Source organism: Chenopodium quinoa, unplaced genomic scaffold (genome assembly GCF_001683475.1).
Source record: "Chenopodium quinoa cultivar QQ74 unplaced genomic scaffold, ASM168347v1, whole genome shotgun sequence".
NCBI classification, from domain to species: domain Eukaryota; kingdom Viridiplantae; phylum Streptophyta; class Magnoliopsida; order Caryophyllales; family Amaranthaceae; genus Chenopodium; species Chenopodium quinoa.
The window spans coordinates 7,803,114-7,830,337 of record NW_018743920.1 but is presented as its reverse complement, the minus strand read 5'-3'; the positions used below and the strand labels follow the sequence as shown (position 1 = coordinate 7,830,337).

The following is a 27,224-nucleotide window of genomic DNA, read 5'->3' as shown; positions in this document are numbered from 1 at the left end:
GTACTACTCATTCTTAAAGTTTTTTAGAGTCTTTCTTGAAGTAAAGTATTTGTTGACAGTGAAAAAAGCGGATAAATTTAGTGGATGGGAAAGGAAGTTAATTGTAAATTGAACAAGTATATCGAGTAAATCTTGATATGAGTCTACCTACAAGAGGTTTTTTTTTTAATGACAAATTCATTGATCATTTACTTTGATTATACACTATTATGCTAAAAAAATTGTAATCTATATTCTAAAACTAAAGTTAGTTAGCAATTAATAAAGTTAACAGACACATATTCCCTTGATATATATCCAAAACTAATCAAACTCTTTTGAAATTGCTATGGATGTAAATGTACTTATGTAGTTACTAGTTAGTGTAGTTGAGGAACCATACCAAATTTTCAATCAACCAAGTTTCCATGGTCGATGACTCCATGTACGTAGTATAATAAAATAAAACATTGAATATTTATTTATTTTTTGATAAAAAGGAGCAGCATTTTCCGAAATAGCGGAAAAAAGAAGAACGTAGTAGCAGCAGTACACTAAACAACGTGTAACAGTTTCCACATGTTTCATAAATTAAACGACAGTGATACGTGTTCTACTCCTTCAATACCCAACTGAATTTACATTTGATTTGATTTGAAAACACCGCTTAGCTTCTTTCGCAATTTCCTCCTCTCCCGAGTCCCGAGTTCACTCGCTCACTGACTCGCTTAAACACTCACTGAGTCAGCAGCGAGTTTTGTAAATCGTAACATAAAATTGGTCCACAAACATGATCGTGTCAGAGAGGAAGGTCCCACCTTCACTATTGTTGTTTATCTCTGATTGGTCCACGCACTTATGTGTTTTTAATTTACCAGTACACCCCCACCCCGCCATCACACGTGGTCGTTTTTTCCATTACCAGAGAGCGACTCATCCAACGGTCCAGATCTTCCTTTCCTCTCTTTTTCGCGCTTTGCCACGTATGCTTTTCACCACCACCTTACGGTCACCTGCCCGTCACCATAATAATAATAATTTAAAAGAAAAATAAAAATATCCTCCTACTACTTCTTGGGTTTCTACGTAAAATTAGCAAGCGGTACCCACCCTATTAGGAGAGAGAAAAGAGAGTAAACAACGCAACATAACACAAGTACTACTCTCACTCGAATACTCAACTTCTTTACAACAACAACAAAAACAAGAATACATCATTTCTTAATTCTCTTTCTATTTTTGTTATCTTTAAATTTGAATTTTAGCATCAGTTGATTCGAAAATCTTCATCAATGGCAGAAATTTGTTGCGGAGTAGTATTAAGTGAAGGAGATAATACTCACAATCCAGTACTTTCAAGCGTATGTGAATCCACCTCTTCACGAGCTGCTAGAAGACGTAGGATAAAAATCAGACGGTTTAAATTCGTCGATGGAATTTCTTCCAATAATAATCCTATCACAGACGATGACTCTGATATTATCGACGGAACTAAGCGTCAAAGGATGGATTTCGCGTCGTCCTCGTTTCCCAGAGAATGCACTTCTAACGCTGTTGAAACTAGCGTCGTTTCTAACGATCATGTTAGAGATATGATTAGTTCTAGTACTGATAATAATAAATCGTCTGAAGAAGAAGATGAAACTTCGACGACGTCGTTTTATGAATCGTCCATTTTTAATATTCAGAATTTTGTTCCCAAATTTGGCGTCGCTTCTGTTTGTGGACGCCGTCGAGATATGGAAGATGCTGTCGCTGTTCATCCTTCTTTTTTCCGATTAGAAAATTGCTCCGATTCCGATATCTCCTCCTCGGAATTGCATTACTTCGGCGTTTACGACGGCCATGGCTGCTCTCACGTACGTCATCATCCATTTTTTCTCTTTTTTTTGAAAAAAATAATTTAAATTACAAAAATAATAATGATTAATTTTAATTTTATTAATTGACAGGTGGCGATGAGGTGTAGAGAGAGACTGCACGAGCTAGTGAAGGAGGAGTTAGTGGCGGTGCCAGAATGGAAGTTAGCAATGGAGAGAAGTTTCAGTAGAATGGATAAAGAAGCGATCGCATGGAATGATGGAGTAATCGGTAATTGTAGGTGTGAATTACAGACTCCTGAATGCGACGCCGTGGGATCTACCGCAGTCGTCGCCATTGTTACGCCGGAAAAAATTATCGTCGCTAATTGTGGTGATTCTAGGGCTGTTCTTTGTCGTAACGGCAAATCCTTCCCTCTTTCCGACGACCACAAGGTCCGTCACTTTCATGCGTTACCTTTTTTTTTTTGGTGGTTACTTTCTCTCAGTTTTATATAATTTTTTTAAAAAAAATTAAAAGGAAAAAGAATTTACGTTATAATTAATTTTAGCAGCCGGATCGGCCGGATGAGTTGAACCGGATCGAAGAAGCTGGCGGTCGGGTGATTTTTTGGGATGGAGCTCGGGTTCTTGGAGTGCTCGCTATGTCTAGAGCCATTGGTAAGAGTTTCATTTTTGTTACACCTTTTTTTTGAAAAATAATTTTAATTATTTTTTTTTTAATAATTTGAAATAGAGTGAAAAACTGTGAAAAATAGAGCAGTATTTTTTAGCTCACGTGATACATGATCGAGGTTCAGAGAGGCTATCAAAAGTTTTCCTCGTGAATTTGGATATATTTCCTTTAACCCGTTTCAAGTTCCGGTTTATGTATATCTTTTGTTCGGAAATAATAGTCACGTATGCTCCGTACAAAGCACGCATAGTTTTTTTTTAGGATGTTTTGTAAATCTTTTGTGATGTAGATATGGTTTTCTTATAATGCCAAGGTTTAGATCAGATCATACAAAGTATAAGGTAGATCAATGATCAGTACGAAAGAAAGAAGTACACGAGTGTGTGAGAGTGATTTTTATTATAATAATAGTCCATATTGGGTATTTTAGTGTAATTATTTAGCGGCCCTATATATTTATGAGGGATTTATGAGGGGTTAAAATGATAAGGTAAGAATTTTCTGCCAAAAGTAGTAATAGTTCTATCAAAAATATTCAATAAATAATAATTATATTTATGTTAAATTATTTAATTTCCTATTTTTGGAAAGTATAAGTTTTATTTTAATACTTCGTACTACATATGCTATTAAGAGTATTAACCTAACTACTTCTAGGTTAATTAGAAGTTTAAAAAAAAATACTAGTATATTGAATGATTAATTAATATTTATTGGAATTCCCGTCAAGAAAATGGTATTAGATTGATGTCCTCCGGAATTAGGTTATAACTTGTTAGGAATATTGACTTTAAATAAGTTTGGACCGTTGAATCGTTCATGTACCACATTGTTAATTTTGTTTGCTAAGAATGTATTACATTTGTGTTGTAGGGGATAACTATTTGAAGCCGTACGTGAGCTGTGAGCCAGAGGTCACAATAATGGATCGAACAGTAGATGATGACTGTCTAATATTAGCAAGTGATGGGCTGTGGGATGTAGTATCAAACGACACCGCGTGTGGGGTGGCAAGGATGTGCTTAAGAGGCAAGGTGCCACCAGCGACATTAACCCCGGAAGTTGAACAGATCACTGGTGTTGGTGAAGCAATGGCGGATAAAGCATGTACGGATGCTTCAATGTTGCTTACGAAGTTGGCTCTAGCAAGGCACAGCACCGATAACGTAAGTGTTGTCGTGATTGATCTAAGGAAGGATGCCTAGTAACAACGTAACGGCTGTCCTCCAGCAAAAAACAATTCATCATACTATTAGGTGGCTAGAAGGATGGAAATGAAAATGGAAGAGGGTTAAAAAATCCCCTTATTTTTCAAGGAATTATTTGTTTCTTTTTTGAGATTTGGTTAAGTAGGTTTATTCTCTTTTTTCTCTCACAAATATCCTTAATTTGCCGGTTGATTTTATTTGTTTTAAGGTTTTTCGAGAGAGAAAAGCGAGAGCAATCTTTAAAAGAGAAAAAAAAAAAAAAAAAGGAAAGAAAAAGAAGTGGTGGAGGTGTATGAATTATAAATAAAAAAATGTGTAATATCAATAATAATTTTTTTCTTTTTGCAGTCTTTAATTTATTAATTATGAAGCATTGTGTATTTGGGAGGCGGGGATTAGGCGGGCCTTAAGTGGGGATTAGGTGAGGGTGGATATCCAAGTGGGGGTTGGGGCGGGGATGGTTTTGAAATTGTACCTGTTGAGACGGGGATGAGGATGAATTTTATACCCGCCGCGGGGATGATGTTGGGAAGACCAACATCTGGTCCGCCCCACCCCATTGACATCCCTAGTCGTAGGTGCAAATTTAAACGGTATAATAATACAGGAGTGTTCGCCTCAAAAAAGCTTTGCAATGGAAATATATTTCTGTTATACTCCCTTCATCTTTGATTAAATGTTACATACGTGTACGGTCTTTGTTCATCACAATTAAAGACGAGGTATGGTTTTAATGCTTTATAACGACTATTGTGTACAAATCTAGGCTAATTATCTGGTGTTCAAAACATCTTTGGTATTTATATTCGAGTTACCTAGCTTATATTGACGTAAAATAGAAAAAATAACCATTTTGTAAGCTTGATTGATGAGTTTATTACCCGGCGTTTCTTTTCTTCATCTTTCAAGTTTCGAGAGGAGTATATATTATTATTATTATTATTATTATTATTATTATTATTATTATTATTATTATTATTATTACTCGTATTATTGTACTAGTACTAATATGGTTTGGTAGGGCTGTAAGTGAATAGTATGTCTCCAGGTGGCAAACAAGCTTAAGGAAACTACCAAACTTTGCTACACGCGTCGATTAATGGTAGCAATTATATTAAGTGTTTTAAAACGTCTTAATCATAGTTGATTAATTGTCTGCTTAGGCCTATAATCATAGGACTAAAGATATGTTGTTTAATTAGTTAATTATATAAGTGAAACCTACCATAGCATTATATATATTAAAACAATTAGTCACATCATCAACTTCTGGTAGTATTCCTCTTCTAAAATAATATCCCTAGCTAGTATAGTTATGCTTTAATTTGAAATGATTTCCTAACCACCAATTTAAAATCAATAATAACTATATCTACTGTATATAGATTTCCTTCATTTGAAATACTACCTCTGTTTAATATTAGTTATAACTTTATTTAGAGTATTATTTGTGAGATATAAAATATTCCAAATTTACAACTAATATGAAACAGAGGTGGTAAATTAATTAAATCCTCTATTTTTGGATTTATTAATATTTTTTTGATATTGTACTGTTGTTATAATCTGGAGTTTCTCCAACATAGGCTTCCTAGCTATGAGAGTGTGTAAGCCTCTTTCTTGATTAGAGTTGAAAGATTGAAGGGTTTATCATGATCTCTAAAAGTGAATGAAGGTGATAATCAAGTGGAGGATCCCTTCATAATTAATTTCAATATCAAAATTCATAAACTTTAACTATTATTGGAACTGTTCTCTTAAATTTATTTTTAGAAACTTATCACTCGAGTATTGCTCTTATCGGCTTTAGACCCTATCAAAATTATATTTAAAATATTCATAACTTAACTTTTAGTTTTTGTTTAGATCATACTAGTTTTGTGTCCTAATAATGTCTAGATGGTTGATAAAATTTTAAGATAACATTTTACTTGAATGTTAAATTCGGTCAAATAATTTGTTCTGATAGTGTAAGATATTTAGAGATACGATATTATATGGCTTATATTTATATAATAGTGTACTTTTTATAGTTTTGTTTTTAAATAGATACTTATGTTATTATTGACTTGAAATTATTTTCACTGAACTTAAAGTATTTTTACCAAGCTAAAAATATTTTTACTATTTAAAACTTAATTTTACTGATTCTTTAAATATTTTTAAAGAAATTAAATAACAATGCATTTTGTATGCGGCTAACCACACCATCAAAGTAACTCCTATAAAAATGACTGAATAACCCCTGTAATACTAACTAAGTAACCTCTATCTATAACACTGATTGAGTAACCACTATAACACTGACCAAGTAAACCCTATAGCAGTAACGAAATAACGCTTGTAAATGTTGGTGATATGGTTTGGCTAGCAACGTATAAAAGTTTGTGATCAAATGTACTATTATAAATGGATCTTATTTTAAAGAATTTTAAAAACGAATTTGATGATGGAAATAGAATTGAGTTATATTTATTTAAAGTTATGATTAATTTTGTATATATGAAATATTAGAATTTTATCGATAATAAAACTCTATACAATAATTTTATCTTAAAAAATATATACAATAATCGCTTGCTTGGTATCATATGTTTCACAATAATACTTATTTATCTCCTATGTGGCGCGACCTTTGGGCGAAAAATTAGAATGCCAAGTGTCGTTGTCTCGTGGCCTGGCTGCGAGACCGGTTTTATTTATTAGTGATATAATAGCCTTAATTGCATATTGATGAAAATTATCAAAATTACATATTTGAAAAAGACATTGAGATTATATGTTAATCTTAGCCTACAATCAAAGTTTATTCAAATTAGTATATCATCGGTCAACCAAACCATAAAATACAGATCAGACTTTATTGAATTTGACTAGAACACCTTATTCAGGTGAACAAAATCAAACAAATCCTTTACCTTTTTCATTCTCCCAATATCACAATTTAACTTTTGCACTAGTCTTTCACATGCTCAACTTTATTTTTATCATAAAAAAAAATGTAAGAAATATATAACTTTCCGGTCCATGCATGTGTTATATTCTCAAACAAATCCCAATCATAAAGTTTATTTTTTTTATTTTTTTAATCCGTTAATTAAATCCGTTATACTAAAACTTTATGCTACCTCCGTTCTATATTTTTGCGACTTTGAAATATTTTGTATCCTACAAATAGTACCCAAAGTTGCAAAAAATATGAAAGGGAGGTAGTATTAGTTAAACCGCTGTACTTCAAATAAGAACGAACGGGGTATATTTTGCATTGTATGTAGTTTCATACAGAAATTGAATACTTAATACATGTAAATATGTAGTTCTTCACTTTCTTTTGTTTTGGAGCTAGCATAGTTGCACAAATGTTGTTTAGGAGTGTAATTTGCCAAGTTCATACTGTAAGAGATAATACATAAATCATGATATTAATTATTTTTGAGGAGGAAGAAGAAAGAATTATTACGTATGGACGTATGGTGTAAATGTCAATTCAAAGATCTATAATGGGCCCTTAAAAATTCGAATAATAAGGGTGAAAAATGAAAAGTATCTATCAATTGCAGAAAATAGAACTGATTTTCACATGGTTGGTAAGATGTAGCCTTAATTAGAAAGTCTAGACCATAATCATTTGCTTAATCAAGCTTCCTGGAATTATTTGGCTAATAGACCCTTTTAGGTTTACCAAAATTCAAATCAAAACAAAAACTTTTACCATTGGACCATATATTGAAAGCTTCAAAACATTAGGAAAGAGAAATAGAGACATAAGAATATTGATTTAAAGTTAAATCTTTATGACATTTGTTAGGTATGGTTGTTGACGAGTGTAACTAATAATAAATTATTTGAAGAAGTTAAGAGTGCATTGAAATCGAACAGCCTGGCTGCCTTCTTTTTTTTTTTCCTTCTTTCTCCTCGACAATCAAGCTGCACGTCTTTCTAACAAGTGGCTGAGTACCTGATGTGTTTTTGTCTATACTATTTTGCACTTTTTAGAACTCATAAATTTATTGGAGCTAACTTGAACTTATCTGAACATATTAGAATTTACGTTAATTAGTTTTAACAAAATGAACTTAGGTAACCTTTATTAGCTCTTATTGATATTTAAACTTTTTTTGGATAAGTTGAACAAAAAGTTGATCTATTCATCTACAAGTAATATTTACTCCCTTCGTTTTTAAATACTTGCTCCATTTCTCCATGTGCAGAGTTTTAAAAAAAAGTGGAAAAAATAATAAAATATAAAGGTAGTGGGGTAGGTGGAAGAATAAAAAATTATACAATATAAAACAAAAGTAGTTGAGAGAATTGGAGGAGAGAGAATATGAAATTAATAAAATAATTTATATTGGGTTCACTAGTTGAGAGAAATGAATTAAATATTATACTTCGTAAAAGCTTTCTAAATAAGAAAATAAAGCAAGTATTTAAAAACGGATGGAGTATATACTACAAGTACTATATATTATACTTCGTATAATCATTGGTAAACTTTGAAATTATATTTCAGATTTTGGGTTGAATTGCGAAATTAGTGAAACCAATACATGCGGCCCATGATATAGATTGTTGGGTTCAGTCCAATAAAATAAAGCAACATTTTATTCTAGATTTAAAAAAAAAAAAAAAACTCATCTCTCAAAAATAAAACAAAAAAAAGATAGAGAGAAAAGTATTCCGGCCAAATTCTAACTTTTTCCGACGAAGATTCCGTCCAAATTCCGACCAATCTTATTCTGTTTCACTCGCCCTCTCTGGTAAATTCTCTCTTTTTCTGCGACGTTGCAAATTTGAAGAAATGTTTTATGTTGTCATATTTGATTTTGAAGGCTCAAAAATAAAAGTTCAGTTTATTTAGTTTTCATTTTGTACAAGTACTTGTAAAAATAATTAAAAGCAGTTTTTCGAATTTCGTCGATTTTAATTAGTTTCTAGTATGTGGTTTCGAAACAATTAAGTTCATGGTTAATAGTTCATTTTTTTTAAGTAGGGTTTCTGGATAATATGCTGGCAAATGTGGGCAATGCAGCAATTTGAGTGAAAAATTTGTTAATTCTTTTTCATTTTCTCAGGTTAAGGATTGTTGACGAAAATGGCCTCATGGGCATCTCAAATTTACGGTCCTGCCACTTATAGTGGTAGTTCATACTCATGGAATCAAGTTTCAGGGTCTAAGATTATGTATTTCAGCCAAAAGATGAAGCATTATTCATTTAAGGCATCCTTTGGACTACCAAATTCATCAGTATTTTCAATGGGGAAGAAAATTAATTTCAATTTCAATATAAATATTGATAATGGTAGAAATGGTCACTTTGGTTTAGTAGATGGTAAGGTATATGGGTTTGATTTTTCGATGACGGGTTCGAAGAAAGCTGGTGGGTTGCACCCATTTGTGGTTACTTGCTTAGCTAATGGAGAGATTAGTGCAGGTATACTCTCTTCACAAGTTTTATTGTGATTATCTGAGCTTTATTATGTAATTGACTGAATTTCGGCATGTATTTGGGAAGTAGATGTATGTGTTTTTATTGTGTTATTGGTAGTGCTTTTAAAATTAGAATTAAATTAAACTGTTAATATCGGTATTACTTGCGAGATTAGTTGATGGGTGGAAGGTCCAGTCTTATGTTCTTTTTCTTTGTAATGTAAGAGGGCATAGTATCTTGACATTAGGAGTATGATTGAAGAGGTATGTACATGTTCTATACTAAGTTTACACTGTTATTGCTTCTAGTGAAGTATGGAATATGTTTGCATGCATTTAACTATTTTATTGTAAGAATTTGTGATTTAATTCTATTAGTATAATTCATGCATGAATGTTTTTTTTTCTTTTTTTTTTTTTTTTTTAAAGATGTGCTTTAATATTGAGCAAATCTTCCACTGTTACATGTTACTACTACATATATTGTTTTTTGTATAGATGTGCATTAATATTGAGCTAATCTACCACTGTTATTACTGCATATATTGTTTCCTGCTGATTTTTTAATTGTCATTGTAGAGGAGAAGGTGAATGTGCTGGTAATTGGAGGAGGTGGAAGAGAGCATGCACTTTGCCATGCCTTGCAACGATCACCATCATGTAGCAAGGTCTTTTGTTCACCTGGCAACATTGGGATTTCAAAATCAGGGGATGCTATTTCCCTTTCAGATGTTGACTCCTCTGATAGTTCAGCTGTCATCTCTTTCTGCCAAAAACAGGCTATTGGATTAGTTGTGGTGGGACCAGAGGCACCCCTTGTTTCTGGCCTTGCAAACGACCTTGTCAAAGCTGGTATCCCAACTTTTGGTCCTTCATCTGAGGCTGCTGCTCTAGAGGGTTCCAAGGATTTCATGAAGAGCTTGTGCTACAAATATGACATTCCCACTGCCAAGGTTGGTCATGATTTTACTTTCAAATTCAATGTGATATTCTATGAACTTTGTTGGTCTGATCTGGTGGTTAACTCCATTTTAGTCTTTGATAAAAACTCTTATCATATAAGTATGAATCAGTAATTCCATTGATATGAGATGATAGTGCTGGAAATTACCCGTTCTAGGACGACGTAGTGTCATGGACTTTAGGTCATGTATGGGAGTAATGGGACCTCTGCTCTAGTGTTTCATGAACAACTAAAATGTGATATTTTTTTGAATGATCTCTTCAGTTGCTTACAGAATATAACAATTTTCATGATGAATTCATTCTTTCCAAATGGCGTAGGTCAGTAATGGATGTTAGACTTAAATTGTCAAGTCTCAAAGAATTAAGTCGAAGAAGATAGTAGGATGTATATTGATACGTTCATGCTGCCAAGCTATAATATATTGTTAATTTCTTTTTATTTTGCAGGGGTCTATCTGTGTGTGATTTGTATTTTTCTTAGTCATATATTTTTGGATAACTTGCTGCAGTATCAAACATTTGCCGATCCAACTGCTGCCAAACAATATATTAAAGAGCAAGGAGCACCTATTGTCATCAAGGCTGATGGGTTAGCTGCTGGAAAAGGAGTTATTGTAGCTATGTCACTGGACGAGGCTTACGAAGCTGTTGATTTGATGCTTGTAAATGGCATTTTTGGTTCTGCAGGTAGTCGTGTCATTGTTGAGGAATTTCTGGAAGGAGAAGAAGCGTCCTTTTTTGCAGTGGTGGATGGTGAGAATGCTATTCCTCTAGAATCTGCTCAAGACCATAAACGTGTTGGAAATGGTGATACAGGGCCTAACACAGGTGGGATGGGTGCATATTCACCTGCACCTGTGTTGACAAAAGAACTTCAGGCTTTGGTGATGGACTCTATAGTTCTTCCCACTGTCAAAGGGATGGCTGCAGAAGGTTGCAAGTTTGTTGGGGTCTTGTATGCTGGTCTTATGATTGAAAAGAAATCTGGACTCCCTAAGCTTATTGAGTACAATGTCCGGTTTGGAGACCCTGAATGCCAGGTGAGTACTCTATCAATTCGTTTATCAATTTATATTCCTGATATGCAATTTAAGTGCATTAACACCTATGCTTACTGCTTAGATAATGCTATCTAGGTGCTTTGATAGTTTTGCTAAAAACTTTCCCAACATGATAGGTTTTTCATAGCTGCAAATTGAGCAAACGGACTAATAGTCTATAAAAAATTTATGTTAGCTCTGTCCATATGAACAGTGGTAATTAATAAACTACTCATTTGTTGATGTGTTTAGTGTTGGGAGTAATTTGCACAGAAAAATCTTATCTGAAAGATGAAGCTGTTCTTTACTCTTTGGAAAATTGAAGTTTGCAACAATATAATCAATGTCAAGTAGTCTTTCATAGCTGAAGTTTGCAACACTTAATAAATAATGCCTTGCATATGACAGGTTTTAATGATGCGCTTGGAGTCGGATCTGGCACAAGTTCTTCTTGCTGCTTGTAGAGGTAAGCTAACAGGAGTGTCCTTAAAATGGTCTCCTGGTTCAGCAATGGTGGTAGTCATGGCCAGCAATGGTTACCCTGGTAGCTATAAAAAGGGAACTGTCATTAGTAATATAGAAGAAGCAGAAAAAGCTGCCCCTTCTGTCAAAGTATTTCATGCAGGAACCGCATTAGATTCTGAAGGCAATTTGGTTGCTGTCGGGGGAAGGGTTCTTGGAATTACAGCCAAGGGGGATGACCTTCAAGAGGCAAGGGATAGAGCCTATCAAGCTATTGAGAAAATTAACTGGCCGGAAGGGTTTTATCGGCAAGATATTGGCTGGAGAGCCCTCCCCCAAAAGCAATTTTCTTAGAGGGGTTAACGTATTGACTTCTATTTGAGATTTTGGATGAATCATGAATTTTGACTCCCGCCTCGATTGGTAGGGAACGAAGAGAGATCAGAGTAGTTTAGATTGCCGAACATTGTTTTTGAGGATTGTCTTGCCTCAATGTGTTAGAAGATATCTTTTCTGTGTCAAGTCCAATGGAGATTGTGAAGTCTCCAGATGTTGTATCTTAGAAATTGCATTATACCAATTGATCTAACAATTCCTGAACTTTGGCTGGCTAATTTTTGTTTTAAATTCTTGATCTTCATCTTTTGAAATGTTTCACTGCTATAGATTTTAATTTATTAGAAGCCATCAGCTGGTCTTAGGACTTGGTTTGCTTCAAGCCATCAGGGGATTCAGGGCTAAAGCCAAAAACCAGGTTTTCCAGGCATGACTGAGATATTTGGGCTGAATCAGCACTCTAGGGCTGGGCTGCTTTTACCAGACAAGCCAAGCCGTTTAATGCACATTGGGGGTATTGATTTGGATAATAGTTGCGTCTAATTGCCATTGCATGTGATGCAACTCACTGTGAATTGCGCTCTGTCCGTAGTATACACAACGGTCCTAGTTTATACACACAGCTGAGGAATATAGAGTTGGATCATTGTCAAAATGTCAATACCCATGTAATTTTACATCTTAAATACTCGTATCTATCTTAACGCTTATATAATACCTTTGTTAATTTCTACTCTCTTTTTGTGAGTATTTGCATTATCGAACTTGTATCCTGTGATTTGTGACAAACGCAGTTTGCTTGCTGTTTGAGCCGTTCCATAGACAATATGCAGTTTCAGCCTGGAACCTTAAAATAGGATATTCTACAAGTTCGTTCCGATGTGCTAAATTAGTCATTATCATTGATGAATTACACTATCATATAACTCAAATTCATGAAAATAGTTACAAAATAATTATATTGAAGGATGCCCCATGTCAACTTCCAAAGGAAGTGCATTACCATTAACTAGCACTACTCTTCCTTTAAATTAGGCATTACCAGGTAATGCCTAGTTGCCTACGGAGTATGTAGAAATTAGTTCATGATATTGTACTAAAGAAGCCCTTAATTTACAAGAATTTTCATTTCAGAATCCGTTTATACAGCCTTCTGCAAGAGGTCTCACAAACTGCACCATAGCTGTACATAATATACGAAGTACATCAACAAAATTAAAAAGCAACAAAATAACATAACTTTAATTATAACCAAGAATTTCATTCATTGAAGAAATAGAAGGAACAAGCGTTCTAACCGCCAACACACCTCAAACCAAAAAGTAATTAAACACATGACAGAGGCTGCGGTCACTTCATATGACATAGATCAAAGAAATGGAATACCTTGGGGTCACTACACACAACATAGAACAAAGGAACGGGATAATACTAAGATTGACTGTAATCCATTCCCTCCACAGAATGAGCGAATGGCACCAAAAATTAACTCTTTAGCTTCTTACATTTTCTTGCCATCAACTTCAACAGTCTTAAGTGCCTTCAATGTTCTGTAACCTCTGTCAGTGCCAAAAATCCTGCACCAATGGGTATCTCATATATCTTAGAATTAAAATGGAAATCAACCTTTCACAAAAAGCAATTAACACTGAGCTGATATACTCCCTTTTAGGTGAACTAAAAAACTCCAATGGGAGATCACAAATTCATACAAAAAGCAACCAATTATATTCAAATGAAGACTCAAGGATTAGCAAAGCAAAAGAGCAGATATTAAATAGTGGGATTTACGCCTGATATTTTCCAATCCATTAAGAAATAATCTGAAGCATCCCTGGCTGATGATCTAGCAGGATCACTTAATTTTTCACTCCAAAAAGTCCATTTAATTTGTTTTTTCTACTAAAAAACTACCAATCCATAGGAAACTAAAAAGACACATGCTCACCAGTCCATGTACATAAATGTCGATGAGTAGTTCCCAGACTTTGTATACAACAGACGATGATGGTAGTCATGAAAATCAGAACTGCAAGAGAAGAAAAATAAATAAATAAATAATCACATGACATGATACATACAAACTATTTGAGGTGATTTGACATTAAGAAGTTAACTCATAGGCTCACCCTCCATATAAAGGGAAAAAGTTTGATGGGCTCCAAGGAAAGTGATAACCACAATGTGCTTCAACGGTCTCAAGCACTCTAAGCACCATCCACAACCAAAGAGTAAACAAATGGGGACCTGTGATGGCAGGTCCAACAATTGTTGCAAAGCCAAGGAACAGTATCTCAGCTGGATGAGCATATTCAGAAGTCAGTCCAAATGGAGTAGCATACCTGCATATCAGAATAGTATCTCAACATTCGAGACAAGCAGAAGCATAAATCTCAGAAAATAAATAAGAACATAAGTCTTCAAATCTGACTCATGATGGACACTATGAACATGCTGGTATAGCCACTTTGTATGCAATATCCTGTGCCCCCAGTAAAACACAAAATCTTCAAGGATGAAGTAAAATATTATCTGAGGCACCACTTCTTTCCTGCAAAATAAAGTGGCAAAGTAGCTCTAAAGATTGCATGGCATGGACACAAAAGTTATTCAATACAAAAGAAAAACAAAAGTATGACTTTAGGTAGCATGATGATTTAAAAAAACAGGCTACAGTACATAAAGAACCTGAAGATACCAGGAAGGCAGGGGTAGACTACTTCGCATCCCCATAGCTCTAAAGACAGGATACGACAAGAGCATCACCGGCAGGTTGACACAAAAATGATACAACAATAGCCGTGTTATACATTTCTGTTGAGCCTCAGGAGGGTTATTTTTAGCCTGCAATTGACCACAATTAGCAGATGAGTGGCCAACCAAAATACTCATAAAATTAAACATATGCTACAGCCTACATGGGTTGGGATCAAGTCTAAGTCAACAGCAATTGGAGATATACCTTTTAAAATGGTCAAGCTATGAGCTCAATTCCCTATTCAAGCCTACCAATATATCCTTTTTTTCCAATAGTGTTTGAGTTATATTACTTGGGAGATTATAAATCGCAGTCACTTCAACATCTTCAGTATTTCATGCAGGGAGTTGGCGACATTACAAATTTTAATTACTTTGTCATTGTTACATAAGACCTAAAGTTGTAGTGGGTCATAAGGCAGATAAGTGAGATAACGATTTACAATGATACATATCAGTATCCAAGCATTCTCATAAATTAATTGAACATGGAAAAGTTTTAATCTAAGGCCTTGCTTGGATTGGGGTTAATATATTAAGTGGGTAATAAAAGTCAAACTTGAAAAAACATAAGTAATTAGAGGTGTTATTGTAGGAGGCATGGTGTTTACAAATGAAATAAGGTAGTTGTGCCATGAGGAAAAGAGAGAGATGGAGGAATTATTACCATCATAATGAGGGTAATAGTTACCCACCCACCCTCCCCCTAGTGTAACTTTTACCCCCAAAATGAGCCTTTTTCTTCACCTCATACCACACCATCACTACATAATTTTTCTTACAATCACACCATCACTATCTCCTCCTTCCCTATTTTCACTTTCATTTTGCTTAGTTTGACTTTTCTTACCCTAGTAATACATCTCTCCTAATCCAAGCATGTCCTAAAAGTAATCAATAAAACAAAAAACTCAAAACTTAACTAGAACTGAAATTATGAGTACCTAATAACCAGAAAATCAATAAAATTGACACAAAAAACCTATTTCAAGCCAATCATTCCCATAATACATAAACAATGAAAAGAAACTTTTGGAACCTGTATCTTGTATTTGCTAAGGTATCCTCCCCTCTCAAGGAATATAAAAGGAAGTCCTGATAAGAAGAAGACACTCTCATGAAGGATGAAACTTCCGATGCAAGCCAATTGAAAGTCGCTGAAATGAGTTACCAGATACTGCAATGTCAGGAAGATAAGTTAAATAAAATAAATAAATTAGGGAATAAAAAGATAAATGAAGACGCCACAAAACAAAGAAAAATGCTAAACCAACATGTAATTCAGAAACTTTATCAAAGGGAAAAAAGTGAAAAAAAATATTAATCTTATGCCAGAGACTATTCCCTCTGACCCACAATGTCCATATTATTGATGTATTACATAGCCAAAGAGGAGGACAAAATGGGACAAACCAAAAATAAAATGGACAGGGGCGGGGGGGGGGGGTGTTAGAGGAGGAGTAACTTTTATGCCCTCAGTTAAAAGGTGCTTACAGTTTTACATCACTAAAAAAATGGCATAATGCTTACTGCGTAAGTATGGAACAAGGTGCAGAAGTGGACAGATTATGGCAAAGTCTAGCTTATTGGAGTTCTAAACAAAAGGAGTAGCACAAGCAGCTAAAAATTTATCCAAGAAAACCGGCATGTAGGGACAAATCCAGGTTTTATGCTTCATGAGAAGAAAGGAATATAATAGTGTTTGCAGCAGATCTGATGAGGAAAATAATTCAGGAGATCGCGAGCAAACATTGATCTGGACTTTACCAGAAACTATGTTCACGACATCATTGGCATCGTTGCTCAGCACTAATGCCTATTACACCAGAGGTATCAGCACAAGGTGCTTTAATAACAGAGCAAACCATTAGTCTTACTTTGCTATGTACGACACTCCTCAATTCCTCAACATCCTTTTTAATATGTTTACTCATCTTCCTTTAAACACCATTCCATTCAAAATTATCCAAACACTCTAAGAATCTATCAGGCTATCACCCCAATATAAGATCACTCATCGCAAACAGGTAACCAGGGGATGCCTTCCTTGCTATCTTCAACACTCTTAAAGTTCTCGGCCTCCTTTCAATATGCTTATTTATCTTCCTCAAACATATCTTATCTATAAATTTCCTCCTCAAAACTTAGTCAAAATATCACAAGCATATCCTTAAGATGAGATGAGTACGTCGCCTTAAAAATGATATTAAAGTTTCACATGTAATCTAAACTTAATAAGGCTGCTGCTCCCTTCTTTTTCCAATCAATCTACACTTACCTTTGCATAAACAAGATCATCGACGAAGCTCGATAAATCTAAACCTATGATACAATAAGCCAACTGATGAATTTCCGATTCAAAATATAATTTCTACCACAAGTTCCCTATGACAAAAATCCCTGCATTCCTGGATTGGAAGATAATAGCCATTGTTATAGTTTTTGTACTCTCTAAAAACCTATGCTAATCTATACACCAAAACAGTCCTCATAAACTAGATTTCCTTCCAACAACAAGATGATCTTGCATGTAATACAATGAGTACGAATCATCACCATAAAATCTAAAGCAAAAAATTTCAATTCGCATTTGCTAACATTATTTTCGCAGATTAATACAAACATCAAACTAATATCAATCAAATTGTAATGCTTAAAACATTTGACCTAATCTAATCGCAATACAAAATCAAACAAATTCAAGTTTCAACTATGCGGAAAACTCGAGAACATTGAGATTAAATTTAATCAAATATAATCAAATAATAACATGAAAATGAAGCTTAAAAATATCAGAAAATGTTAGTGGAAAGAGAGAACTAACCTGCCATCCAGATTCAAGGAGCGACGCCATTGAAGACGAACTCCGATCTTCGGAGGAGAGAGAAAGAGAAGAAAGAAGAATTTGTGATGTGAGAGAAGCAGAAGAAGAGAGAGAAAGATGGGGGCGACACAACTGTCAAGTAGGGGAGGGAATCTATCAGAATTTTCTGCTCTTTCTTGCCCGAATACTTTTGTTTTTAATTAATTATTTTTAACTTAATTTTAATTACCTTTTTGCTGATTTTTTATTTATTTTTTATTTTACTATAGAGCAATTATAAGGTTATTAATTTCAAGTGGTAATGATATTGTTATTATGTTATGATGTTAAAAGGTTTTGAAAACGGCTTTCACGCTCTTGTTTTAGACATCTGATAAAATGGAACGATACAACTCATACATGTAATCTACTTTGAATATCGTAGTGTATGTTTAGGGATTTCAATCTCTCATGTTGTTTGGACAACTTATCAAAGTTGTAAATAGGCCAAATGATAAGTGGTTTTATTTTCTCCATGTATAATAAAGACCAAACTACATCATTAAATAGATAAAAAGTCTAAACATCATTTATTATCAAATGATATTATAGGTTTCATAAAGCTTTCTTGGAGAGCTTCAACAACGATGAAATACTAATTCTCAATCCAACGAAAATCCAGCTCCATTACCACCTTTTTGTCTCCAAAATATAAAATAAATGCGTGTTCTTTTAAGAAAAGATGTTAGTAAATATTAGTGCTGTATAAACTTATTTAAGGTCACTTTTCATCTCAAGGATGACACCTTCAAATTTAAAGACGACTTTTGAGAACTAATCACTACTTGTGTAGTTGTATGAGCCATTTAAAATCCACTTAGTTGTAAGGTGTTGTAAGACATTTATATTCGTACGCCTCTCATATAATTAAAACTTAAAACATACTTATAAAACATGCATGCCCAATCTCAACTCCCATAATAATTATTTTCCATGCATGGTGGAAATGCATCTACTAAATTATTCAATTAATTCTTTTTCAGCTAACTTCATCTAAATATATAGTGACTTTTTGTAAATAAGAATATAATATTTAGTAAATGAACTTGTTCATGTTACTTCTTTTTTTTCTTTGGTAAATGGTGGACATGTTCATGATGATAATTAAATTTAATTAAACTATATTAGAAAATTAATCATCAATTTTATTGATCGAATTGTCACAACAATTGCAAAATTACAAATAAATCCACTATCGCGTTAATTTACCAGTTATAGTTTTTATCCATAAATGACTAGCAAATGAATGGTCAAAATGCTTAAAACGTCGTCATGAAATAATGGAGATGTGGACCTCAAAATTATGAGTGGCTTTCCTCAATCTTAAGTTACTATCATGGAGTTTCTCTTTCGAAAACAACGTTTATGCCCTGGTGATGCCGTGGACTACTATTAAAACTTTATTAAACACAAAAAATACTATCTTTTTTTAATTTTTGGTGCGATAATATCTTACTACTAAAAAAACATCAATATTTAAATCAAAAAAAAAAAAAATTATCATATGATTTTTGAGGTCACGTGCATAAGGTTACAGTATTTGTCACTTGTTAAAATCCAGCATCCATGTTGCAGGAATATTAATTTGGGGTTTGACCATGTACTCGTGCAATTGAAACACCAAAGATAGACTAGCTGCTTCGCCAAATGTCTCTTAGGATACTCAAATAGTGGAGATTTAACCATTTTAGGAGGTCCATGTGACGAAGTACTCTTTTCGTCTTTGCCACTTGATCCAAATGTCTCCTACGTTGTATTATAAAAAATAAACAAATGGGACAGATAAAATGAGACGAAAGAAGTAATGTTACACACATGAGATATAAGATATGTATTACTCCATATGTGTTTTGTAATGGTTTACGGATTTAGTTTTTATAGGATGGTTATGATTTGTGGAAGTTGCTTTATTATATAGATAAAAATATAAAATCATAGTCAATAAAGAGTGTGTCAACTACTACCATAATATCATCATAAAGAAAATGGTGCAACTATATATAAAGGGAATATTAGCAAGGCCACACAATTACATTCTAGTGCTGTACTATGAAGTAGATTGCTAGATTTTCGTTGCGAAAGCGAACTTCTTATCAAATGTAGCTTTAGAAACAACACATGAAAAGATCCAGAATATCTCCATTTCTGCACTCATATTTACCTATTCCCTTCTTGATTTAATATACCTTAGAAGATTAAATAATTAAAGTTCAAATTAAAACCATCTCAAACATATCAAACTAATATGTTGAAATCATCTCAGATAGCATAAAGATTTATCAGCCTAATCCGATAGTAAAACAGGAATATCAAAAATTGATTGGTCACAAGAGAGAAATAAAAAAAAAAAAAAAAAAAAAAAAAAAAAAAAAAAAAAAAAACCATCGTTATATTCTAGTTTGCCCTTGGAGTAGCCCATTCAACTCGAAGAATGAGATTATCATAACCATAGCCATTGAGCTTATTGATGGCCCGCTCAGCATCTTCTCGGTTCGCAAAGTTCACGAACCCAAATCCTCTGCTCAACCCAGTCTTCTGGTCGATGGCAACATAAACTCTGGTGATTTGACCAAATGTCCTGAAGAGCTCATGGAGATCAGCTTCCCTGGTATCCTCAGAGAGATTGGTAACACGAACAGAGTTCTCTTCATTCCGGCGCCTCATGTCAGTGACAGTTCTCTCTGCACCTGCTCTCAAACTTGGAGGAACATAAGCTCCCTTGGAGCCAGTTGTAGAAGCAGCTGCCGGTCCATCTGTGGGAGGCTTATCAACGAAGGTTTCAGGAGGTTGTGCAAGATCCTTGTAGGGACACCTTGAAGTCCAGTGGTCACCTCTCTTACCACAGGTCCTACAAAGCATGAGGACAGCACCTTTGCCGAATGGGTTATCAGATGCAGCTTTTGTTTCTTCTTTATTGGCCCCTGTCAAGAAAACAAATGTTAAAGAGCTTGCTTCAACAGGGGGTTATGAAAAATCAGTACTAAGAGCAATAATTGTGTGCAAAATAAAATGACAAGCTTGCACCAAGAGCTCTGATCAGTGATAACAATATTTGGTACGACAGGAAAACAACAGAAGGAAACTAATTGTATTTCACAAACAAACAGTTAACGAACTAAATCAATACCATAGACATTGATCTAACGCAAAATCTTCGATGGCATAAATTATCCTAGAAACATATTTGGACCTAAACAATCAACTGTCTAGTTCTTTACCAGGAATACCACCAATTCAACACTCCACATAATCAGAAATAAGTTTAGAAGATATCAATACACTAAACAATGAGTAATTAACATCAAGAAAACAAACACCCTCGTTTCCAGAGACATGAACAAACTTTGGTTAATTACATTCAGAAGTACAAGGAATGTGCAATGGGGATCTTTATCTCAGCATCACTTTCCTTTCTGCTAACCAATGAAGGCAAAAATCCTAGAAACTCAAACCCCAAGGCTACATTCAACTTTTCCCACCAGACCCATCCACAATATAAATACTTCCATGTCCAACTATCAATTTTTATGTGCAATGTTTCAACAGGGATTATTAACTGAGCTAAGAAAATCAGACCAAACATGAATAACCAAAGAATATATCTAATTACCTACCAAACAGAAGTATTTGAAGCTAAAAACCCAACATCTATTTTTTTAGCTTTAAATTTTTAACACCAAGTCAAAGTTTGCAACATATTTAAATATAGGAAAAATTGCGAGGAAGGTCCTTTTAAGGAGTCGACCTTGTGAGAAAGGTCCTTTTATGAAAAAGGTGGCACAAAAGGTCCTTTTATGGACTTTGGGTCGTGAGGAGGGTCCTTTGACCAAACTCCGGCGTTGACTTCCAAATTCTGGCCAAAAAAAAGTCACTTTAGATTATTATTTTTTTTTTCTTTTTTTCCCTTTCCTTCTACCGGAACAGCCAGAGCCACCACCACCAGCCACGGTTATTCCCAGCACCCCCTACCTCCTGGCATCCCCCGCGCGTGCCGGCGTCGGCGTTCCCCTCCCATACCCCCTAAATCACCTAATTCCGACCCCAAACCCACCATCATTGCAGCCCGAAACGCTTTAAAAAGCCCAACCCCAGCGCAAAACCTTCCAAACGGCCATCCCCCACCATCAAAACCCTAGAGTCTAAGGTTTCGAGGGTGGGAATGGGCCGATTAGGGGGTTTGTGCGGTGGGGTTGCTTTTTTTAGGTGTTTCGGGTTTGAGTAAGGAGGTTTTCGGGTTGGGGTTTTGGTGGTTGGGGGAGTGGCAGCACCGGAGCCGGGGCGGGGGAGAGGGGTTTTAGGCGCGGCGGCAGTTAGGGGCGGGGGATCGAAGTACTTGGGTGGTGGGAGGAGGTGGCTGTTTGGACATAACAGTCCCTTCCCCTTCCCTCTTCCTTAATTCAGGGATGGATGGAACCCCCTATAGGCTATGGCAGTCCCTGAATTGGTGTGAGGGTGGCTGGATGTGTTGGTGGTGAATTTGGTGGGAGGGAATCAAGGAGGGCGGCTGGCCGGCTGGGTCTGGCTGTTCCAAGGGAAAGGGAAAAAAAGGAAAAAAAAAAAAATCTAAAGTGTTAACGTCCTGTGCACGTGACTTTTTTTTGGCCGGAATTCGGAAGTCAACGCCGGAGTTTGGTCAAAGGACCCTCCTCACAACCCAAAGTCCATAAAAGGACCTTTTGTGCCACTTTTTTCATAACAGGATCTTCCTCACAAGATCAACTCCTTAAAAGGACCTTCCTCGCAATTTTTCCTTAAATATATGAACACCATATTTCAGAGAAGAGGTTGTCAATATCTTTGCAAACTGTCATTAGCAAACTGCTATGTGTTAGCCTGTTAGGCATAGTTATCTCAGTATCTGTTGTTAATTCTTTTTCTATCAATGGCTCAGTGTACTTGTCTAAATATACAGGTAACACCTATTATAGTAGCAACAATGCTAATGCTATCACTATATTAGTATTAATACTACTAATAATAATAGTGACAATAGAGTAAATAAATAAATAAAAGGGAAGTAGTATATTACTAAAGTGAAGACAACAATAGTGAAAGAAAACAATAACAAGAGAAACAAACACAGAAAACATAAGGTTCTATAAGCAAGTTCATCTATTCATAAACAAGTCTTGAAGCTTCAGTCAACCAGATAAGCTACTAATAAGCCATATAACAACAAATTCCAATCTTAAAATTATTCTTATACATTTTTTATGGTTCCAAATGTTATTCTAATGTCTTGAAGACTCCATACGCTACAGTAATAAAATGTTTGCACCACCAATCTAGTCTATATCAACAGAGTAGCCACCAATCCTACTTATTACAACCAAACAGATCTTTGACCTTAATTAGTAAGGAGTACACAATATAAGGAGTGAAACTTATAGTATATTATACTCTGTAGTAAGTAACATCCCAGCCCTAGCCTGACATAAAAACCCCTGATCCTATTCTCCTACCTATTATATCACATTTGTTATTAAGAAAACTACCGATAATAACAAATAAAATAATATTTAGCACGCACCAAGTTATTTTTAACTCCAAACCTCCTTCCAAAATCATCAAAACCATTACAATAAATCACCAATAATGAAAATCATCAAAACCATAACAATAAACCTATTTCACATTCAGTTTCCCATCCATTCTCCCACAAATACTAACCTCAATGTCCCAATCACCTACAAGTTCATCCATCAGAATAGTTCTAAAATACTTCAGGAATCAAAAAATTCATAAAGATCCAAACTTTACAACCTTGAGCATCTAATTTCCATCAGCAACCTTTAAAACATGTGAATTAATCACATCGCTAACTCAAAATACAAGCTTAATGATTAAAAAGCCTCGGTTTATGGTTCTTGGCACCTCTAAAGTTTCATATCTTCCAAACTAATATTTGTTCAAAAATAAAAATTCATAAATCCAGAACCCTATCCATCTCCAATTCCCCCAAAATTACACAAACAGCCTCGAGAAATCAGGAAACCACTTAATTTCTTCCAAAAATCACTCAAACATAGAACAAATTCACGAGTAAATCCATTAAAAATCAATCCAATAACACATGAATAACACAGTCAGATTCGACAACCCTAAAACAACAACAACAAAATCAACCAACAATTCATCAATCGCAACGAAGATCAAAATTAAGAACAGCAAAAAAAAAAAAAAAATCAAAACCAAAAGGAAGCGAAATCGAAGCGAACCAGGAGCAGCAGGTCGTTCAAGGCCGATTTCTTCAGTAGAAACCATAGTTAGACGAGCGCCCACTTCTTCATGAACAGCATCACCGAATTTAGGCCAAGAACGACGTTCAATAGCCTTCTTGCTAAGATGAGCTTTAGCAAGCTTACGAACCCTAGTTGTGGTGGTAACCTTAACCTTGTTACCTTCGTCATTGAATTTATACTCAATGACCTTTTTAACGCCATTATCATCTGGACCAATTACTTGCTTTGGAGGTAACAGCAAGAAATCTAGGTCTTCATCTTCGTCTACTTCGCCCCATCGAAGCTTGGTTTGCTGCTGCATCTTTGTTGATTAGGGTTTTGTTTGAGGAGAGAGAATATTAGGGTTATTTGTTTGAGGAGAGAAATAGCGGAAGAGATGAGAAAGAAGATTAAAAAGTCTCGATTTTTTACAAGTGGATTTTTAGTTTACGGTCTATAGGAAGATTAAAACTCCCATGTAATATACTTCGTACTACGTATATAGGATCTTGCAAACAAGTATGGATAAAATTATTAAGTTCGGAATATATTACTTATATTAAAATAGTAGTATTATTTACAATAATATTAATATAATAAGTGCGTTAGATAATTTTATTAATTTTACTTATCAATAATATTGCGTTAGATAACTTATTAATATACTTCGTATTACTTACAATAATATTAAATTTGGAATGCATGATAAAATTACGCGTCAATCGGTGTAATTAATGCTAATTTTACTTTAATATTTCCACATTTAGTTCTTTTATCTAACTTCTCGAGGGTGCTCGTTAGCTTTTGCTATATACAAACTTGACTAATATGAACTTGTAGTCTTATAAGAGTTTATTGTGGTTGTAAATATAAAATAGATGTCATTATTTATCCTTTTATGTAAGAAAAATAAATATTAGAAAGCCCTACAGGGCAAGAACTTTTCACAAATTCATCCAGTCCGAGTTCACAGCCTAGGCCCTTTGCGAAAAAGGGGTAAGGGAGATAGATTATAATACATACTTATCTACCCTTATAGCTTATACATATTTGTATAATTTTGGTGAGCTAAAAAAGACCTTAATAACCAAGCAAAGCTTGGTGGAGTTGGTGGGGATCGGAACTCATCTTGTAACTTTGAGATTACGAGTTTGAGCCCTACTAACTACATTTGCTTGAAAGTAGGGGTTTCCTTACCTCCACCCTCTAATTTAAGCCAAGAACGACGTTCGATAGCCTTCTTGCTAAGATGAGCAAAGCAAGCTTACGAACCCTAGTTGTGGTAGTAACCTTAACCTTGTTACCTTCGTCATTGAATTTATATTTGATTACTTTTTTGACGCCATTGTCATCTGGACCAATTACTTGCTTTGGAGGTAACAACAAGAAATCTAGGTATTCGTCTTCGTCTACCTCACCCCATTATCGAAGCTTGGTTTATTGCTGCATCTTTGTTGTTTGTTTGTTTGAGGAGAGAGAAAATTAGGGTTTTGTTGCAAAGAGAAATAGTGGAAAAGATCAGAGTGAAATTAAAAAAGTTACGATTGTTTGCAAAAAAGTAAGTTTAGTTACGAAGTACTCGTAATTTCTAGTGTGAGGTGCTATGATTTTATCACTCCGTACTTTCATAAAATGTAAAAAACTCCCGTGTAAATCGTGTAATATACAAGTATCTTGTGTATACTTCCTTCGTTTTTTTGAAGATCGACTTTGATAATTTGTCAAATCTCAAATCACACAAGAGATACTTTGAGAATTTGAGGTGAGGATTTCCTAAACCCTTCTCCGATTTTCTCTCACTTCTAAAGTGTCTAGCCCACACACCGGTAGGGCCCTTCTCCTTACCAACAAAAAATAAAAAATAAAAAAATAAAAAATTTGATTATACAAAGTACGGAATACAATCCTTCTTTTATTCACTTTGAACTAACCTATACTTGCCTGATCCAAATTATCTAATTTTTTTAATAGTAAGATAAGAAGAACAAATATTAGGAACCTCTCCTTACAAATTATCTACCCTAATAACTTGAATAATATTAGGTGAGCAAAAACAAAGCCCTTAATCAATGAAGATTATAGAGATTATACTTCACATAAAGGAATAACATAAATTAAAGACATTTGCCAATTAATTAAAAACATTGATAATAGGAATCAATTTTACTTAGAATTAGTAACAAGAGTATTTGGATTGGATTATATGATAGATGGATAAAAATTTCTCCCTTTATTCATGATTAAACACAACAAGTCGACTTTTATACTATTTGTTCGCTATCTTCGACTACATTATTTACTAATACATCACAAATTTCATATATGTTGTTGAATTTGTTTCAATACACATTTTTAATGTCCATACTATCTCATAATGGAGGACAGCCCATACAAATTCTTTCACCTAAACACAGATGCAATTAAGTTATAATTAGGGGTGAACACGGTCTGGTTTGGTGCGATTTGAGTCTAAACCAAACCACACCACAAAATACGTTTTGGTCAATTTTTCAAACCAAACCAAACCAAACCATATTAGTATTTAAACCAGACCAAACCAAACAGTAATAATACAGTTTGGTTTGCGGTTTATGACGAGACACTATTTTTCCCTAAAAATTGCCAAATAATACATCATTAATTAACTTATAATAAAGTTTAAATAATTAGCCCAAACGGATTAAATTGTATTACAAATCTACAATAAAAATAACAATCCAAGTGCTAACACATAATACAATAACAATCAATTTATCATCATAAATTCATAATACATTATAGTCATTATTATAATTTATACATATGTCAAATTGGCAGCAACATGACAAGAATGATAACATCAGAGGCTCACAACAGGCCAACAATATTACCACATATTCAAGCACTCATTCAACAACATATTTTTATTTTGATTATAAATTTATAAGTTTATGACCTACCGACCTACTAACCGTATAGTCGTATACCCTGTTGTATTTTGATTTTTCATATTTTTATTGTTTTTTTATTAAAATTTATAATAATTATTTAATTTATTTAAAAATTATATAAATATTAAAATACGGTTTACTGGTTTAGTGGTTTATGGTTTGGTTTGGTTTTTGATTTTTGAAAAACCAAACCAAACCGTAAACCGTATTTACAAAAAATCGAAACCAAACCGTAATTTTACAAACCATAAACCAAACCAAACAACTAAAATGCGGTTTGGTCCGATTTGGTTACTTTCCAGACCAAACTGTGTACAGCCCTAGTTATTTAGTTATAATTAAATTACTACTTGTATAGTTGTATTGGCATATTTTCATGCAAGAAAAAAATTGATTAAAACAATTAAAATGCCAAAAATTGTCTGAGCCCGGATTCGAACCTGGATCCTCTAGCATGTGAGACTAGCGTGATAACCGACTACGCCACCCAGCCCCTTTGATTAGTCTCAAGAGATTAATTTTCTAAGTTTAAACC

The 27,224-nt window shown here is 34.3% G+C and overlaps 4 protein-coding genes and 1 non-coding gene across 6 annotated transcripts; 2 read left to right on the top strand and 3 right to left on the bottom strand.

Moving 5' to 3' along the window:
- Positions 1–689: 689 nt before the first annotated feature.
- On the top strand, positions 690–4,022 carry LOC110688356 (probable protein phosphatase 2C 24). 2 transcript variants are annotated; one of them, XM_021865098.1, is made up of 4 exons: positions 690–1,838; positions 1,932–2,234; positions 2,351–2,459; positions 3,349–4,022. In XM_021865098.1, the coding sequence occupies exons 1-4, from the start codon at positions 1,272–1,274 to the stop codon at positions 3,678–3,680; spliced, it is 1,311 nt and encodes a 436-aa protein (XP_021720790.1). In that variant the 5' UTR covers positions 690–1,271; the 3' UTR covers positions 3,681–4,022. The 2 variants fall into 2 exon arrangements, with proteins under 2 accessions (XP_021720790.1, XP_021720791.1); XM_021865099.1 differs by having other exon boundaries at positions 696–1,838; positions 2,354–2,459.
- A 4,253-nt stretch (positions 4,023–8,275) lies between these two features.
- LOC110688355 (phosphoribosylamine--glycine ligase-like) lies at positions 8,276–12,182 on the top strand. The gene is made up of 5 exons (XM_021865097.1): positions 8,276–8,443; positions 8,759–9,118; positions 9,694–10,067; positions 10,590–11,120; positions 11,529–12,182. Exons 2-5 carry the CDS (start codon positions 8,779–8,781, stop codon positions 11,934–11,936), a joined length of 1,653 nt encoding a protein of 550 aa, XP_021720789.1. The 5' UTR covers positions 8,276–8,443; positions 8,759–8,778; the 3' UTR covers positions 11,937–12,182.
- Positions 12,183–13,133: 951 nt separating this feature from the next.
- LOC110688354 (methylsterol monooxygenase 2-2) lies at positions 13,134–17,828 on the bottom strand. The gene is made up of 7 exons (XM_021865096.1): positions 17,500–17,828; positions 15,715–15,852; positions 14,617–14,762; positions 14,350–14,469; positions 14,048–14,260; positions 13,867–13,947; positions 13,134–13,495 (listed from the first exon to the last, which is right to left on the bottom strand). Exons 1-7 carry the CDS (start codon positions 17,527–17,529, stop codon positions 13,420–13,422), a joined length of 804 nt encoding a protein of 267 aa, XP_021720788.1. The 5' UTR covers positions 17,530–17,828; the 3' UTR covers positions 13,134–13,419.
- Positions 17,829–19,657: 1,829 nt separating this feature from the next.
- On the bottom strand, positions 19,658–24,208 carry LOC110688353 (eukaryotic translation initiation factor 3 subunit G-like). Its single transcript, XM_021865095.1, has 2 exons — positions 23,757–24,208; positions 19,658–20,459 (listed from the first exon to the last, which is right to left on the bottom strand). Exons 1-2 carry the CDS (start codon positions 24,079–24,081, stop codon positions 19,933–19,935), a joined length of 852 nt encoding a protein of 283 aa, XP_021720787.1. The 5' UTR covers positions 24,082–24,208; the 3' UTR covers positions 19,658–19,932.
- Positions 24,209–27,108: 2,900 nt separating this feature from the next.
- Positions 27,109–27,182, bottom strand: TRNAV-CAC. Its single transcript has one exon. It is a non-coding gene; the product is annotated as a tRNA-Val (tRNA).
- Positions 27,183–27,224: the final 42 nt, after the last annotated feature.